At 39.6% G+C, this 17,594-nt stretch overlaps 1 protein-coding gene across 7 annotated transcripts in view; it reads left to right on the forward strand.

Annotated features, from left to right (window-relative positions):
• The window catches only part of LOC133156926 (membrane-associated guanylate kinase, WW and PDZ domain-containing protein 2-like), a 77,637-nt gene that overhangs the window by 21,602 nt on the left and 38,441 nt on the right, over window positions 1–17,594 (forward strand). For 6 of the 7 annotated variants that reach the window (XM_061283042.1, XM_061283043.1, XM_061283036.1 and 3 more), the window contains exons 3-4: window positions 11,856–11,975; window positions 15,790–16,014. In XM_061283042.1, coding sequence (XP_061139026.1) covers window positions 11,856–11,975; window positions 15,790–16,014 — 345 coding nt within the window. Of the gene's footprint in view, window positions 1–11,855; window positions 11,976–14,695; window positions 14,875–15,789; window positions 16,015–17,594 lie in introns of those variants that run through there. The other variant, XM_061283039.1, reaches the window with a different exon arrangement.

Here is a 17,594-nt window from a genome sequence, read left to right on the forward strand (position 1 = left end):
TTGGAAAAAAAACACATAGAAGTCGCTCCTTATTATAAGTCGCCCCCCCACCCAAACTATGAAAAAAAAATGCGATTTATAGTCAGAAAATTATTATTAGGTATTTTTAATGCAGTTAGTAATGTGCTGCAGAGTGCTTTCAAGTCCATGTTTACGAAATGGCTTCAATATGTTCCCATCCAGAGTTGCAAAGCAGCACAAATAGCTTTGTATAAACACATAGTGTCAGAATGGTGTGTTTAATATGTTGTTTGTCATGACTAAAAGCCCAGTAGCTTGAATACACAATGGATGAATAATTACTGTATGCACAAAAGATAATGACACAATAGTTAGTAATACAACACAGTCAACTTTTTTGAGTTACGAGTTTAATTTGTTCCGTGACCAAGCTCTTAACGTGGGTTTAAACAAATAATCTACCTCCCTCCCTCACACACACACACACACACACACGTAACCACACGCCATAAGAGAATCTATAAGTGGCAGTCAATGATCAAGCACATAGTGAATAATCACAAGGGAAGCAAAATGTTAATATTTTTGTGTAGCCCGATTAACCTTTCAAACAGGATATGTGCACATTTACGCGAAGCTATAAAACAGATTAACTGTTAAGTGTGGTTAGAATCTCCCCGAAGAGTAATTTCAGTTCAGTGCTGTAGTATGTCCCTAAAACTGCACAAAACCAAAATTTTTAACATGAAAAAATCTGCAGTGATATCTCATAAGACGGCCTCCAGAATATTATTAGAATCATTGCTCACGACTGACTGAAGCTGGTTTGTAAAGCCAATACGTATTCTTTAGGGAAATATCAAGCTTTAGATGTTAAATCCTCCAATATGCATTGCCAAGCTGTAGAAATACACAAAGTGTGCTTGCACTTAAAAGAGTGTGAGAGAAAAACATCACCACCATCGAAAATATGCGATTTTCTTTTCTCCATTTAGTAACTTTAACCACGTTTAATCGTCACCGTTGGCTTTATTATAATCATCTACTTTTCAATTAGGAAACATTTCCCTACTGTATGTGTATCACCTGTACTGTACATCACTGCAGTACTCGTTACTAAAGAAAAATTCATTGTTGTGTGACATCAGTTATCCTGCATGTGAGTGTTCGAGCGTGAGCCATGGCCAACAGCAGCGCTTTTTGAGCCTACTCATCACAACATTTTTCACATCTAAAGGAGCAGCACAATAACCTTTGAATTGAAGCAAAATGCCAAGCACATTACAAAATGGTGGTTGTTTGAAACATTTGTTGAACATCTTTTATGTGGTGTACACACATAACTGAAGCACACTCATACAGCACTGTCCATGAATTAGAATGTTTTCCCTCTTTGGTCAACAATGTGCTACAGAAAATGCGCAGCCAGACAGACGGACAGCCGTCGTCTATACGGAAGGCCTTTTGGGTGAACACTCGACACGGCACTCAGTCTCTGATGAATGATTTGCTGATAGAGCGACAGATTTCGCCGCCTTCTCTGTCTGCGTTTGTGCTTCTGTGTGATTACTGCCTCTCAGCACGATCCCTGAAGGTGTCTTTAGTCTTTTCAAGTGACTGTGAGTGGGCTTCGGACATGCATTTCTTATGTTAAGTGTTTGGATATTGACTTGGAATGATGAGGAAGGTGGAAGAAGGCTGCTTTCAGGAGCAAGGACATGGAGGCCATGGAGGTAGCGGGAGGTAATTAACGGTGTGAGCGTGGCCAAAGATGCATAAGGGAGAAAGGTGGAGCAGAAACTTAGGGGCAATGGCATGAGGGGCATCTGGGACGGTGTGAGAACCATAACGGGCTATATCAAGTCCAGGTCTGTCGAAGGGTCGATGGAGCAATCAAACGACTTGAACGTCTTTTTAACAGGTTTGACCAGCCCTTGTTATTGTAGCTATTTGTTTCTTATTTATTATCCTCCACTTTGTTTGTTACTCATGTGCAATGTTTTCTTTTGTGCTATTGTACTTAGCACCTGAGTTTCCTGAGGGAGCAATCCTAAGGGATGAATGAAGATGAGTCTAAGTCTATAAAACTATCCATTTTAAATGATGGTAAAAAGAACAAGCTACTGCACTTAATGGAAAATTAACAATTGACCTTCAACACTTTATTTATTACCTGACGATTATTATTTATTATTGTTATTGTCATTTATTTCTTACTCAACACTTTATGTATTGCTATGTGCTTTATTTATTTTTCTCTTGTTTGTTTGTTTGTTACTCATGTGCAATGTTCTCTTTTGTACTATTTCTGTGTAAGCTACTGGAACCAGAATTTCCTGAGGGAGCAATCTCAAGGGATGAATAAAGTGGAGTCTAAGTCAAGTAAATAATTTGCACCATTAACATGAATTGAAATCATCAGTCAGTTCCAGCCCCACAAGAACACTTTGTTTCCTTTTTTAATAAAAAAAATAGCCTTGCATTGCATAAAAAAATACAGCATAATAAAAGAGATGTAGATTTTGATTAATATGCATTATCAAGAAAGAGTTGCAAGAAAGATTTTCTCATGTTGGCTTTTATTTGATGAGGAACATTAATATTAAAAACAACTTGATAAACAATTGGTTAACTTAAGCTGTTCGATACATGTAACTGATTTCAAAAGTAGGACAAATTGATGAAAATTACATGACTTACATTATCTCAAAATGTACCTGAAGATTGTAGATTGCTTATTCTTTTTTCTATTGCTTCTATTTTTGCATCTCCCTCAAGCGGTAGCGTATCTACACATAAGACATATTTTTGGTTTGCAAACAAAGCCAAAAAAAAAATAGGCGAGTGACGACGCCTTCCTTGAAAAACGAAGTTACTGTACCGTTTGTATCTTTTCCTGAATTGATTCATCTGTTTCTATATTTTGTTTTCATGGGCTGAGCTGATGAATGAAAAACGGTGCTAGACAATGTGCTACGCGTGTTCACTCTTTGTGTGGCTGTGTGCGTGTGAAAAAATGTACGTCATTCCTTAAGGAGTGTCTCCTTAAAGGGTTGATTTGCCTGCTGGCAAAGTCTCGTTAAAGATGGCTGACACGCTTTGATGTGCTTGTGTGACTGGCACTCTGTGTCATTGTTGGTGCTTTGCGTACCAAAGAAAACTGCAACAGGAATTATTAGAATGATGGACTATTGAACATAATTGATCTTTTGGGGGTATATGTTTCTTCCCGGCACCCCTGCCTAAGAAAATAGGTCTTGTAAAAATATAATTATGTGAAGTGGCGTGAAAAATTCCGTATGCCATTCATAAAGATAAAACACTTTATATTGCATACTTGGCATTCTTTCATTAATAATTCACTTAGAATTTGCGTTGAATAGCTGAAAGATATGTAAAGTAAGCCAAATGTAATTATAGAGGAATATGAAAGAGTTACAATCACATAAACCAATGTAGGCAGGACCCCAACTCCACTATATTAATTATATATTTTCTCATCGTTATTAAGTCATTAAGCACTTTAATGGATGTCAAATTAAAGTTAGTTATTCTTTTAAAAGTATATGTGTTGTAAATGATTAAAGAACTAGGCAGGTCTTCATAAATAGACAGACATATTTACAACATGTGTGAAGTGTGTTTATTTCAGATCTTATTTTGACTCAAGCAGAAATGCAAAAACTGTGTCGTTTGAAGAACTGATAGCTTAACGTTTAAAAAAAAAAGTTATATTAAAATTAATTCATTCACTCATCGTCCGAGATGTTTATCCCCTCACTAGGGTCGCGGGCATGCCCGAGCCTATCGCAGCTGTCTTAAATTCAATCTCACATGAAATCAAGTAAATAAATATCTGTAGTAAAGACATAAATAAACATTTGTGGAAATTGGATTTTTTACTGTGCCACAGGACAGTGGTTGGGATTCACCGCTTTAAGGCACAGTTATTACTTATGGCTGCTTTGTTATATTCTATTTCTCTCTGTAGCTGAGGGACCAGAAATTGTGAGTTGTTGTTGTGCTCGTTCATATCTGAGCTCTTTCCGAGATCAGACTAATGAACAGCTATGTTTGACTCTTGTGACTCTCGCTGAACGCTGACATTTGCTAAAATCTGCCCTCACCTCCCCTAGCAAACACACTTAGGTGCTTTAACATAGTCAAAGATTGGGAGGCTTCTATTTTGGTTTGTGGTTTTTGTTGCCAGTGACAGTGCCACTACGTGATGTAGCCCTCTGATTCTGGGTGTGAATAACCTCCAGGTGCAAAACCCCTTTTTGGCACCTATGAGGCCGATTCAGTCCAGCTGACTCCAAATCATCTCAGCTTCTGTCCTGTAGATCTTCTGTTTGCTGACAGGATTTGGCCTTAGGGCACCTGGTTGAAGAGTCAATGAGCTAGTAATTATGTCAATTTGCAATTTGGTCAGCCCACCAAACTTCCCATTGTGTTATGTCGTGAAGCCAGTACTTTGCACGGCCCTGCCAGGTGAGACTACGAATTCCGTGGTGCCCTTCAGGAGATGAAGGTGACAGTGGTAGGTTGTCCAGGCTTTTAGTCCATAAAGCAATGTTGAGATGCTTTCTGACAAAGACAGCAGCGCTTGTTTTGATTTGAAGGTTATTTTCAAACAAATGGGAGCAAAGTTCACCAAAGGCAGAGGCATTATTCAGGCCTGAATGTTATGATCTAGCATGTTAGCGTCATGATACTGCTAAGGTAGCAGAACTGCTCAATGACCTTGAGGGGTGAGATGTTGCTGGTGAGATACGAGAAAAACTGCTCTTTGTCCATGACTACACATCAAATGGTTTCTATTTATTTCCAATTATTCGAAATACCTGGTCCAATACTCGAGTATTATATCAGTTTCATTTAGTCTTCGATCAATCTGTGATTCCGATGAATCTAAGAGTCTTGTTGCGAATGTTTTTGTTTTTGCTGCCATCAGACGATATACTGTATTTCAGTAGGTGCCAGTGCTTGGACTGACTGGGGTGTGCAACCGCAATGTTTGGTATTCTTCATCTGAAAGATGATGTTCGTGAGGATGAGGGGACAAAACAACTTGAGGAATTGGTGTTCAAAGCACAGTGACATGAGTTTTAGCTGATGCTGTTTACTTGCCCAGCTTTGCGAGTTCCGATTATCTCCATGCACAGATTGGCATCATTGCCGATTTGGGAATTGAAGTCACCCATGAGGACGATTTTATCGGATTTAGGGACCGGATAGGGTAGCATCAAAGGACTCATCCAAGTCATCTTTGATGTTTTTTTTGGTAAAACATCTACACCCACACATGGATGCCACTCTTAAGTGCTTTGTATGTGCAGATCAAAAAACATTTAACAATAATAATAAAAACAATGCATCCGATTTATATAGAGCATTTATACAACCTTGTTAAGTCAAGGTTGAATAAACGCTCAACTAGCTTTTCGTACATGCGTGTGCATCGTCACGATGCCAATGTCTGCGTGCGTCAGCCGTGCTGACTAATCAAGGAGCTTCTCCTGGAAATCCCTGAATCGGGGGGTTTATGATCAATGTCATCCTGAGACACAAAAAGATGCACTCCACGTTTCTTTATGTATGCTTTTAATCTGAATACAAGTGCTAGTTTTTTTTCTTTGAACCAATATATTTTGCATGCACTGATTGAGCAAATCAAGGCCATCTCTCTGGGTTGATTTTTATCATTTGATTACCTCCAGCAACAAGATTATTTTTCCACTGGGTCCATCTTTTAGTACTATTAACTCTTCTTAGCAGAGGACACAGAATTACTCTGTAATATAACGCTTGCTTTTAATACAGACTGTCAAAGAAATAAACAGAACTTGTTAATGAGCTGATGATTTGAATCAGGTATGTTGGAGTAGGGAGAAACATAAAACAGGCAGGACCATTGAAATAGTTTTAAAAAGTTGTTGATAAATCACCTGATGTTTACATACGTAGATCTCATAAGTCATAATATGTCATAAGTCTGCACGACTGTCTTAATTCAAACGCAAACCAGGCTATACAAACAAGCCAAGCAATGAATCTCCTTTACTTATTAGTGTATGTGCATTTGTCATACACATTTAGCACAAACATTGTGCACTCATCCCAAGCAGCGGCATCTTTAGAACCGAGAAAATCCAATGCGACAAGGCTATATATTCCTACTTATTCCATAATATGTGTTGACAGAAGCTGCTTCACTTGCTCTTGTCTTTTACTGGATAATACAGCATCTCCATAAAGACTTTAATGACTATCTGTCCTCTGCAAAGATGTTCATAAGCTCCACTCGGTCGTTTTCTACCAGCAGCTCGTAAAACAAGAGACTGTGTCCTTTTTGGTGTGACTACCTTGCACTCGTCTTTAAACATACTGATCATCAAGCCCAGTTTGAAGAGTTAACCCTCCCACCTCTCCAGAAAAGGCTCGATTGTTGAGGTGCTTAAAAGATCATGCCGAGTTATCATATTGTGTGGGGTGAAGGATATTTCCACCCGAGTCTGCAGTACAGTAGGTCACAGTTTGGCAATTGGTGCTAGCCTCTTCCAAAATAGTTTTTCATGTGTGTACCCAACCCAAGTATAAAACGCATTGTTACGCACGATGAGCAAATACACTCCAAAATTATATGAGCGCTGGATTGGTTTTCCGTAACTCACTGATGTGTTTGTCTTCTACTAACACTTCCAATTACTTCACATCAAATGATTCAGTTCATTTTTTGCTTTGAGCTTTTTTTCCAGAGGCGTGATCACACAGTTAAATGCTGGCATTTTGGAATCTTGGTTAATCAAGCCTCATAAGAGCACACCTATTTTTTTTCCTCATCATAAGTGGCTCCCTCACATTTTAGAAATCAGTTTAAAAAATTTTTTTTAAAAAAGGTTACAAGGTGTTTAAAATCACTTTGTGTAATGAACTTCGTTTTATAAAAACTCTGCATCACAAATTGATCCCTGTTGCTCCACATTGATGACAAAAATATGCTATTAGCTCTCGGCTTTATGCCCACAGTGTCTTTAAATCTGGAGAAGTGACCATAGGTGGCCCCTGTGAACTACGACCCCTCTCCCTGCCCTCTCCACTGCCACCTGAGTGAAAGCTGCCGACTTTAACACATTGATGTGAATGACTCCGACCTCACCAGAAGTTGTTTGATTCATTGATTGATGAAGGGCACAGCAGGCAGAAAGAGACTTGCAGCAAATATCACACCTCCAGCCAGCAGCGATTGTACGTCTATGAATAAAATGACATCTATAAAAATGAGGAGTCGTGCTATTAGTTTTTTTTTTTCCAAAGATTCCTGGAATGAAAAGACCATGTTGCAGTAACAGTAACGCTAGATATCCTAAAAAAGAAATAGAATTTAATTTGCTGGATCTGCGAAACCAACGTCTATTGTCCACTTGGAGTAAAATTCTGTGGCACAAAATGTCTCTTTGTAGATCCAGTCGAAATGCTCTACCACTTATTTGTCCAGCTCGTTGCCAGTACATGGACGTGTTGGCATGTTGTCGCGTGTTGACGTAACAACAGACGCTCCTGATGATCCACCGCCATGCAGCGAGAGGGTTTTGGAGTGGAAATGTGCGTCCTCGAGCATTTGATCGCTCCTTCTGCTGTCACACTTCATTTGTGCTGGCAGAGGGTTGAAGAAACAGGCGGGCCTGGGTAGCTTTTATTTGAATGGGATCATGACGACTTATTTCATTTTCTATGGTCAGTTGGGAGTGGCACATATGATACCCGGGCCTTCATTGGAACATATCCAACCTAATTCAACTCTTAATGCCACTACTACCGCATCTCCACCAATACAAAAATACCATACAACACACAACTGTGCATCAAATCTTTAAGTAAAATATATCAAATTCACATTCTGATTATTATGTGCAAATAGCTCCAGACATGGCTTGCTAGACAAAGTTGAGTATAAGACGTTTTGCTCAGAGTCAGACCAATCAATTAAATGCTGCTTTCATTGAAGGCCTGCACTTTGATGATTTAAAGAAACATCTGTTAATATTCAGCACGTCCCAACAGTCAAAAAACACTATTCGCTTTTACAGATGTGAGGCCTTTGACAACTTTGTCTTTGTAAGCTTATCTTTTGCTTGCCCATTGCCACTAGTTGATGTTGCAGCAATTTTGCGCAGTTGCCACTTGGCAAGACGTTTTTCTGTCCGCAGCTGCAGCCAAGCACCATCTTGGGAAGCTTTATGGGTGTAACACTGCTCTAATATGCGATCCAGGTTGATGAGCTTCATAATCTTCTTCTTGAAGCCTTTAAACCACTTGATCACTCCCCAAAAGCACACATATAGATACACACCCACTCTCACTCCTTATGGACAAATTTAGTCTGCAGTGAACGTAGCATGAAGGTTTTTGGAGTATGGGACAAAATTGAAAAATAATTCACACAAGAAGATGCAGGCTATGAAAATATCCAAGCAACTGAATCTTCTGACCACCTTTTATTATGATAATCAGACCATCGATAGTCTATTTTTAGCACACACCCCCCCCTCCATGCTCATTACTGCTTCCCCCATTCCTCTCGCTTCCTGTCTTAATTATACAAACATTCCTCATGCGTGAACATTTTCGCGTTGAGGGGGAGGCGCTGCGAGCTGTACCAATGGCACTCTCGGTCTTCAGCTGGCCCTCTCCATTATTCAGTAAAGGTCTTTGTCCTGCCCCAAATCTGACGTCCTAGCTGAGTTATTTTGGTATGCTCTTTTGGCAGCTCTTTTGGCTTCACTCCTAAATGGAATTTCCTTGTTCGGTTTCTGCGTCCCATCTTATTCAGGCACATACGCTCCCACCTGTTTTAGTTTGAATGTCCTCCTCCCCTCTCTACTTCCACCCGAAGTGGCAGCTCCGACGCTTATGATACAATTTGCATAAGCATGCACCCACTCAATTTTTTTTTTTTTTACATTTTGCTTTCATTTCACGCAGAAGTACAAGTACATAGTGTGAGTTCTTTAGCCACCTCTGACCCATTCACTGCGTCACCTCAGAGAGTTTCGGCCAAGTATTATTTTGGCAAGCAGGCAACTTTTATTAGCAAGAAAATGACATTCAATCAATAGTCAGATGCACTTTTATTTTTGTCATTTTTGTGCAAGTCACTTGAAGCTCCGTAAAGCCATGCAAACAACAACAACAAAGACCAAATTCAGTTAGCCGAGTTGAGTCATCCTGCCAGGATGGCCCTCCAATTATGAATTATAATAATAACATTTTGGTTTCTTGTTGTGAGTCTATCAAGGTAAGAAAAGAATAATTGTAGTGAATGAGTAAATGTCAGACACAGACGACATTTTGAGGGAATTTAATGGGAAGTGGGATTCCAATATTAAATGATTGATATACATGACTCATTGTGGCACATCTGCAAGCATATGAATAAGTAATTGAGCCAGATTTGCAAAACCGAATGTTGTAAAAGCCGGGAGCGGGGAGCTGTTGCAGTGATGATTAAAAAACACACTACCTTTAAAGTTTCTCCTAACAGATGTTCAGATTAGCTATATTGTACTGTCCCATAAGGATTCAGGGTCAGGAAGAGTTGTTTGGAAATTCAGCAATTTTATTCAGGGTTGCGTCCAACTATACAGTTTTCTTTCTCTTGGCATGTGTCTTTCTATCCTAGTATGTCTGCACTAAGAATTAGTGGGAGGGGAGGGCATGGACTGGTCATCAGTATTCCAGCAAGCTCTGTCTCCTGTGGTGTGGGTAGCAGAATAATTTGATTGTGATCGTTCGTCCTGATCGATAGCTGTGCCTGGCGGAAGGCGGTCTGCCGAGCACACGTCCGCTTCAAGATACATTTTTATTTTGTTCGGGGAATGTACTAAACTTTAACGTACTCAGCTCCATTGCACCGATATTACAGTCCGCTTTATAAAGGCATTTTATGTGGCGCAAAAAAAAAAAAGAAGAAGAATAGCATGGAGAAATAAGCAGAACATCTCCCACCTGAGAATTGCGTGGAATGTGTTTACTGTCCCTATAATTGAATTTGAAGAAGAGTGACACAAACAAAACAGCTAGAAATCAATAGAAACGCTAAACATACTTGTAGCAGTCACGTGTTCACTTTCAGGCTGCCTGGCTCTGTTCGATTTATGAAATGTAGTCAAATGTAGCAGCTCAGTGGCCTAGTGGTAGAGTGTCCGCCCTGAGACTGGAAGGTTGTGGGTTCACACCCCGGCTGGGGTTAAAAATGGGACCCATTGCCTCCCTGCTTGGCACTCAGCATTAAGGGTTGGAATTGGGGGGTTAGATCACCAAATGATTCCCGAGCGCGGCACCGCTGCTGCTCACTGCTCCCCTCTCCCCCAGGAGATGGATCAAAATCACATGGGGATGGGTTAAATGCAGAGGACAAATTTCACCACATCCAGATGTGTGTGTGACGATCATTGGGACTTTAACTTTAGTGATTTATTTGACTGGTGAACAGTGCACAATCAAGAAAGCTGGCAGACACCCGTCCTCCCAAAACTTGATAACATAATTAGTAAATGGGTCAATATAAAAGTAGAATGCAGGTTAATATAATGAGTAAGAGTACCTATTTCTTCCATCAAAAACGCGTTAGAATTTTTTTGCTCTTATTTTTGGATAGCTGGAATGGATTCATGGTATTTTCTGTCATTTTAATAGAGATGGATGATTTATGGACAAGACCAAAAAAAAGTCGCCTTTAAAATAATAAAGTATGTGACTTCGTAGCACTGACACACACATGGATATACACGTACACACACACAAACATACAAAGGGCATGATGTCTGTTCCATTACACCTCCACACAAACACATAGGATGCCACACACGCCAAACCTTGGCCCATCAGATCCACTTGGCTTTAGCAGCGTAGGCTTTGCTTCTGACCGTGCACGCACAGTCCGGCCCAGTGGACTTTCCGTTCTTTCATGTGGACTTCACTGGGCTCAAAGTGGACTTGGCTGAAGCGCAAACACAAGCACCTCATTAAGCCCAAAGCTGCCATTAAGGCCCATCACAGAGCCCCGCTGATGGTGCTCTCCGGAGCGTTGGCAGCCTCTAATTGCTCCAAGCCTAAATGCCTCTGCGTTACTGTTGTGTGCACAATATGTGCTGTGTCAGGAGTTATGCTTGTTTTTAAAAAGATTTTTTTTTAAAAAAAGCCCAGTTGATGTAATCATTACTGTTTCCTTGCTAAATCACGGATTAAAATGAGTTTTCTCTGTATACTGGCAACATGTATTTAAGAGTCGTACGTCTTCAGTTTAGTATATGTTGCTGCTCTGTGTGTGTGTCATGTCGTTGATGTTTGAAGACTTTTGAATACAGTGCTGTGTTGAGATGTGACTTCAATATGTTCAGTGACCACCCATCCATCTATCCATCCATCTACCCCTCCCGCCAACCATCTCTGTACTGCTAAATGTCCCAAAGGTCTTATTTGTGGAGAACGGTGAATGAGAGCAGATGCTAAAGAACGCTTTAAAAAGTGTGTTTTACTAAGTTTAACGTGTGTAAAAGAAATTAAACTCACAATTTCAAATACATTCAAGATAATCTCTTTGTCTTGGGGATTCACCTGCTGCACTTGCGTCTGGAAGGTGTACAAATGGGTGTCCACTGTGCTGAGAGTCAAGACAGCTCCAAGTTGACTAAGAGGAAGTGAATGATGGTGACTCTCGCTCTGTCCCTTTCCCACTGGCGCGCACTCCCAATTGTGTGAATGGATTTGGCGTTGGCACGTGATAACTTCTGACTCAGCCTCTTGTGTTGCCACTTGTGTTTCCGCTGCCTTCCTGCCTTTTCTTCTCAAGAGGCTTCCCTGATTCCCCCATCTTTTGTCTCTCTCACTAGGTACAACCAGGCAGCCCAAGGAGGGCGAGGTCCCAGGAGTGGACTACAACTTTGTAACTGTGGAACGTTTTATGGAATTGGAGCAAAGCGGAGCCTTACTAGAGAGTGGAACCTATGAAGGTGAGTCTCAGGGAAGAGTTGTTTTGCCATGCAATTTTGCCGTTTTCACCCAAGTAGTATTGGAGATTATTTTTATCACTACTTCTGAGTTGTTGTTTTTTCTCCTTAACTGAGTCACTGTCAATGAAGTGTCAATGGCAGGTACAGAGCCACTGATGATATAAAGACTGACGGACAAGTGGAAGTGATGCTGGAGATGTACAGTATAGTGCGTGCCTGTTTGTGTGTTCCTGTCATGTGTTTTGCTATGCTGCAAGGGGTACATGTACAGATGGAGGGGGCTTGCTGGTTCATTTGCCCAAAAGCTTTTTGGGCATGTGCGCTTTAACAAAGCCTCGCACGCACACTTCTCGAGAGGCATGGGCTGATTGCTCTCTGCAGTAGGTTGCCTTTTTTTTTTTTTTGCACAGCTGCGTGATGGTGAGTCATTTTCAAGGTAAAATGAGTCAAAGACTCATCAAAGAAAAATAAACGATAAATTGTCTTGGAGCGTCTCTGAAGTGAAACAATCAACAATGTGGTTTTCGTTTCACTTTTGTAGAGATAATTGAAACGAAAGCTACGTCCACGTGACCACAAAAAACTCTCCAGGTGTCTAAAATACAAATACCCCACAAATCAAGAATTATCGTACACCATACAGTTTTCATAGAAACCGCAGATTGTAGTGGCAAGGAAAAAGGTTGACACCCATACGATAAAAGCATTTTCACTCATGGAGGCATCGATTTGTGTCCTTCATTTGTAGTCCATGGACATATCAACAAAAAAATTGTGTTATGAGTTTAGCCGGAGGACAAATTAAACGTGCAAGTCAAGGAACCACTGTTGGACATGATTTAATCAAACAGAAATTGAAAGATGTTTTGTCATAACATTGAAGGATTATTTGGGTGCACATGCACATATTTTGAAGCAAATTATGAACTATTAGTTTTAATTGGAAAAAAGTCATTATTTCAAGAGAATAAAGTACCGAAAAACAAGGATGAACAATATATCCATAATTTTATTGAAATGAAAGTATTTTTTTACAAGAGGAAAGTCAGAATTTGAAAAGAATACATTTTATGGTCGTTTACAAGGATGAAATTGTGATTTTTCATTAGCAAAACCTATAAAAAAAATTCCATGATAAAATGTGAGTTTTATATTAAAACAAATTGAGTGGAGCTGAATTGCATTAATAGCCTTTAAATTCAGTTGTGCAAATTGGCTTTCTGTACAAATTAAATTGAGTTTACTTTAACTGCTATGTACTTGGAGGACACCTGATGTAGCAAAACATTAGGTACACAGAAACAATCTTACTACAGCCAGTACAAGACTTTTACAGTTTAAAAGAAAATCTTTGTTTACAATGATAACGGTATGCCATATTGATTGACACATTCATAGAGCTTTTCATTCATTCATCAAAAAAAAATGTTTCCATCACACAACAATGTGGAGTTTTGTTGTGAAACAAGAAAAGAGAATGAAATGGAAAGAAATTATCATTTGAGGCCAAGTGGAGGAATGTCCATGAAGAAGTGAACGAGAACATCGGTGGCCTTTCTTCCCACCTTCTCTGCCTAAATCTGATAAGAATGCTGAAAATCCAATTTGGCTGTGAGTGGAACACAATTCGAGTGCTCTCTTGTTTCCTCCCTTGCTACCCTTCAAACAAGAGCTGAGAGTGCTTGCTGCTTTCACAATAAATTCTTAACAATCCCAAAGGAAGGCCAAATGACCATTTAATAGAATCAACAAAGCCATTTAGAGAACCTCGTTCATTGCAAGAAATATTTTCCTGACCTAGCAATATGTGAAAATCCGTCATAAACTATTCGAGAGACCATATAAACAAAATATTTTTACACCCCCTCTAAACACTAAATACGTTTGATTCTATGAAAAACATATATTTTTTAAAATATTCTCAAGCACCCATTAGCACTCTGCACCTTGCAGTTTTCCAAATAAAAGGCAATACATTCATGCTCTAAGCTGTTTATATATATATATATATATGTGTATACGTATATATATATATATATATATTTATAAAATTATAAATATCTCTCTCTCTATATATATATGTGTATACGTGTATATATATATATTTATATTTATATATATATATACCGTTTTTTTCATGTATAATGCGCAAAATTTAACTAATTTATTGTCCTAAAATCTGGGGTGCGCATTATACATGGGTACAAAAAAAAAATCTTTTTTTTTTATCCTGATATGATACGGAGGCCGCCATTACAGATGCGCTTTCTTCTCTGCTGTTCACTTCAAACACGCTCCATACGAACACAATGCTCTCGTATCAGACGCTTGCTCGATCACCTGCTCGTTTGCTGTCACAATGTACCTTACACAAATCCGAAACATTTCTTCGCTATCGAGTTTGCTAGCGCATGCGCAGTGATACTGACCGGCAGAATAACATCCGGTTGTTCCCAAAGATGATATTTTTTCTGAAATAATTTTATGTTTACGGCCTTAAGTAGGAGTCAAAATTTGGGTGCGTATTATACATGGGTACAGGCTTTTTTCCAGCATCGACATGCCATTTTTAGGGTGCGTATTATACATGAGGGTGCATTATACATGGAAAAGAAATGGTATATATATATATATATATATATATATATATATATATATATACGCGATATATATAAATAAATTATCGCAAGGGGAAAACAGGTAACCATGAAACATCGTAGAAGATTTTGATGGGACATGTAGCAGCAGTCTCTCCGTTGAGGAAGCAATGGGAAAAGATTTCATGTTCCACCAGATAATTAACCCGTTTTTTTTCAGTGTCTTTGAATGCAACAGCAGGTTCCTGTTCCCCAACAAATGCTGCTACTTTGCCCCAAGGGACAGTTAGGCTACAAAGCAGGTGTGCAGGAGCAGGCTAAGCTGTCATTGGGATGCATGTGCACATGTGTGAGTGTGCATGTTTTTCGGGGTTGGAGCAGATGTGGTACAAAGGCTGGAGGCCTCTGATGTTCATCGCTGTGTGGTCGGAAGCTGTGCTAATATTTCATTTCACCTCTCATGCCATGGTGACTTTACAAGATAAATAATAAATGATGAACGTGTACATCCAGTGGTTGCGATACAGCTTTTATTCATTCTTTTTAAGAAATATACATTTTTCTTTTGTCATATTTGACTTATTTTTAGACACCATGCAAGCATCTGGAACAATTCTAGAACTAAAACAGCGACTTTAAACGGGGCATTATGGGTGGACTTGACACTATTTCCCATTGGTTGGTTCTGACTCCATTAAATTGAGAGCCCATTGTTGTGCTGCATTTAGGTTCATTGTAACGCAAAGAGCCCAATATTCCCAACTTGCCCAGTGGACTTCCCTATGGCTTTCCACTTCACTAAGTTCGACATGCCACTTTTCTTTAACTGTATTATAGAGGTTTAGAGCATGTTAACACATGCGCAGTGACATAGCCGAGGGTGTTTTATCACAGAGCAGGTGCACATTTGTTCCTGTAATCGATTCCTTTGTAGCTGCTAATGTGTTCCACAGGTAGAGTGACACAGCGGGAAGTCAATGCAGAAGCAATTGTTCCCTGGTTGTTTCCAGTTTACCATAAGGAATGGAATGTTGCAAATATAGTGTTAGATTTAATACTTAAAATGTTCTTCTAAGATAATTACTTGATTATAATGAATGTGATTATAAATCAACATTGTAAATTGACCAAATTTTCTATCATCTTATCATAAGAATAAAATAAAAGAAATGTACATACAATTGACTTAACTTTCATGTCTCTGTGGTCCTGGTTAGATAACTTCTACGGCACACCCAAGCCACCAGCAGAACCATCCCCAGCAGCCCCTCCTCTTAATGTGAGTGAGGCCCTGCTGCCTGGAGCCCGGCCCAGCGCCCAGGGCAAGAGGAAGAGGAACCAGTCAGTCAGCAACATGGAGCAGCGCGCCAGTCTGGAGCCGCCCGAGGAGGAGGAAGAAGAGAGCCCCGTTGTCAACGGCAACGGAGTGGCCATCACGCCAGGTACTATGAGATACTAGATCTCGAGTGATACAATGAAAGGCCCATTCATCTCAAAAAGTTATCTTCAAGAATATGTAAATCTGCAATTATGAAAGCATTATCAAATTTTTCTTTTTTAGCTGTACCCCTTCCCACTTCTTTAAAGACATGTAAATCGTATTAAACTTCAAGCTAAACACTTTTTAAAGTTTGACAGGAAAAAATGAGAGACTATCATCTCTATAACATCACTTAAACGGTATGAAAGGAAGACTCGTTTGCGCCGTTCTCTAATGAAGACGCAAAGAGTGCTGACATCAAACTGTTTATTAGTCACTTCCAGTAGTCCATGTTTACTCTAACACTGACACACACAAAATAAACATAGTTTATTTAAACACGCATATCTCTAATCAGTTTGGTTAGATATTAGATATGATTTTGCCAAACAAAAAAGTCCACTAGCTTAATGCCATCGTAATACCACAGATGGGCTAACATAAATTAGATAACTGCTATTTTAACACAGCAACACAAACAACAACTCACAGGCGTGTTATCTGTTCCTATTGTTCTTATTTGTATTTTTGTTCTTCATAACAAGACCCACTCTTCCTTGTACTCTTACGGACAATTTAGAGAGTATCCAATTAACCCATGAATGTTTTTTTATCTTTAAATGTACAATATTTGATATGTCACTTTACAGTCAACTGTGAGTGAGAAATCAATATCTGGAAGCAAACATGCGTTGCAACTTTGAAACGCTGGTAAACATGTTTCACTCTGTACAGGCACCAAGCAGTCTTCTTTTAAGTGTAGAAGGCAGTCAAATCGGATGAGTAAAATAGGATATAGGCAATACAGAAAACTAAGATAAAAAATATTACAGTTTTTTTTTTCATGCAACCTTTTTGTAGCATGTAGATAATTCAAAAGTCTTGAATTGAACTCTAAAATCAAGATGCGGTTTGCACCTGAAACCTGAAAAAAATCTAATTGCATTTCACACAAGCTGTCACATTTTACAGACCATTTCAACATCTTGTCAAGGTAAAGCATACTTTACTTCTTTCCTAAATGGTGGCACGGTAGGACAAAACCATTTTGTCATTCAAGGCGGCAGAGTGGGAGTGAATATTACACTGGTGATTCAATTTTTTGGGGGCATATGTTTTCACTATATCACAGAGTCTTTCAGCATCACTGTCAACTGATGAAACGCCTTTTGCTTCTCTGCTGCGGGAGGAAAAAAGAAGCGCACAGGTATCACTGGAGGTTGTTTCTGTCAAAGGCCAGATGTAGAAGCAAAAATAGCCAGACCGACCGAGGAGGAGGAAGAGAGGTCAGGAGAAAGAGCAGAAGAAAAGATGGGTGTTGTATTAATAGAACACAAGCAGCGGTGGCCAGTGGAGGCACAAATGACACTCCGAACAATGATAACATAGAGAAGCCATCAAGGTGCCTTTGAGGCTCGTGTTGTTAAGTTTACAGACCCGACCGGCGCAGTCGCATCGACCCCGGGTTGGGCGTCTTAATGTCCGCAACGAGCAGTCAGGGCACAGTCAGCGGGACAAATTTATAGACGAGCGACGGACAAG

The sequence above is a fragment of the Syngnathus typhle genome, linkage group LG7 (genome assembly GCF_033458585.1).
Source record: "Syngnathus typhle isolate RoL2023-S1 ecotype Sweden linkage group LG7, RoL_Styp_1.0, whole genome shotgun sequence".
Lineage (NCBI taxonomy): Eukaryota > Metazoa > Chordata > Actinopteri > Syngnathiformes > Syngnathidae > Syngnathus > Syngnathus typhle.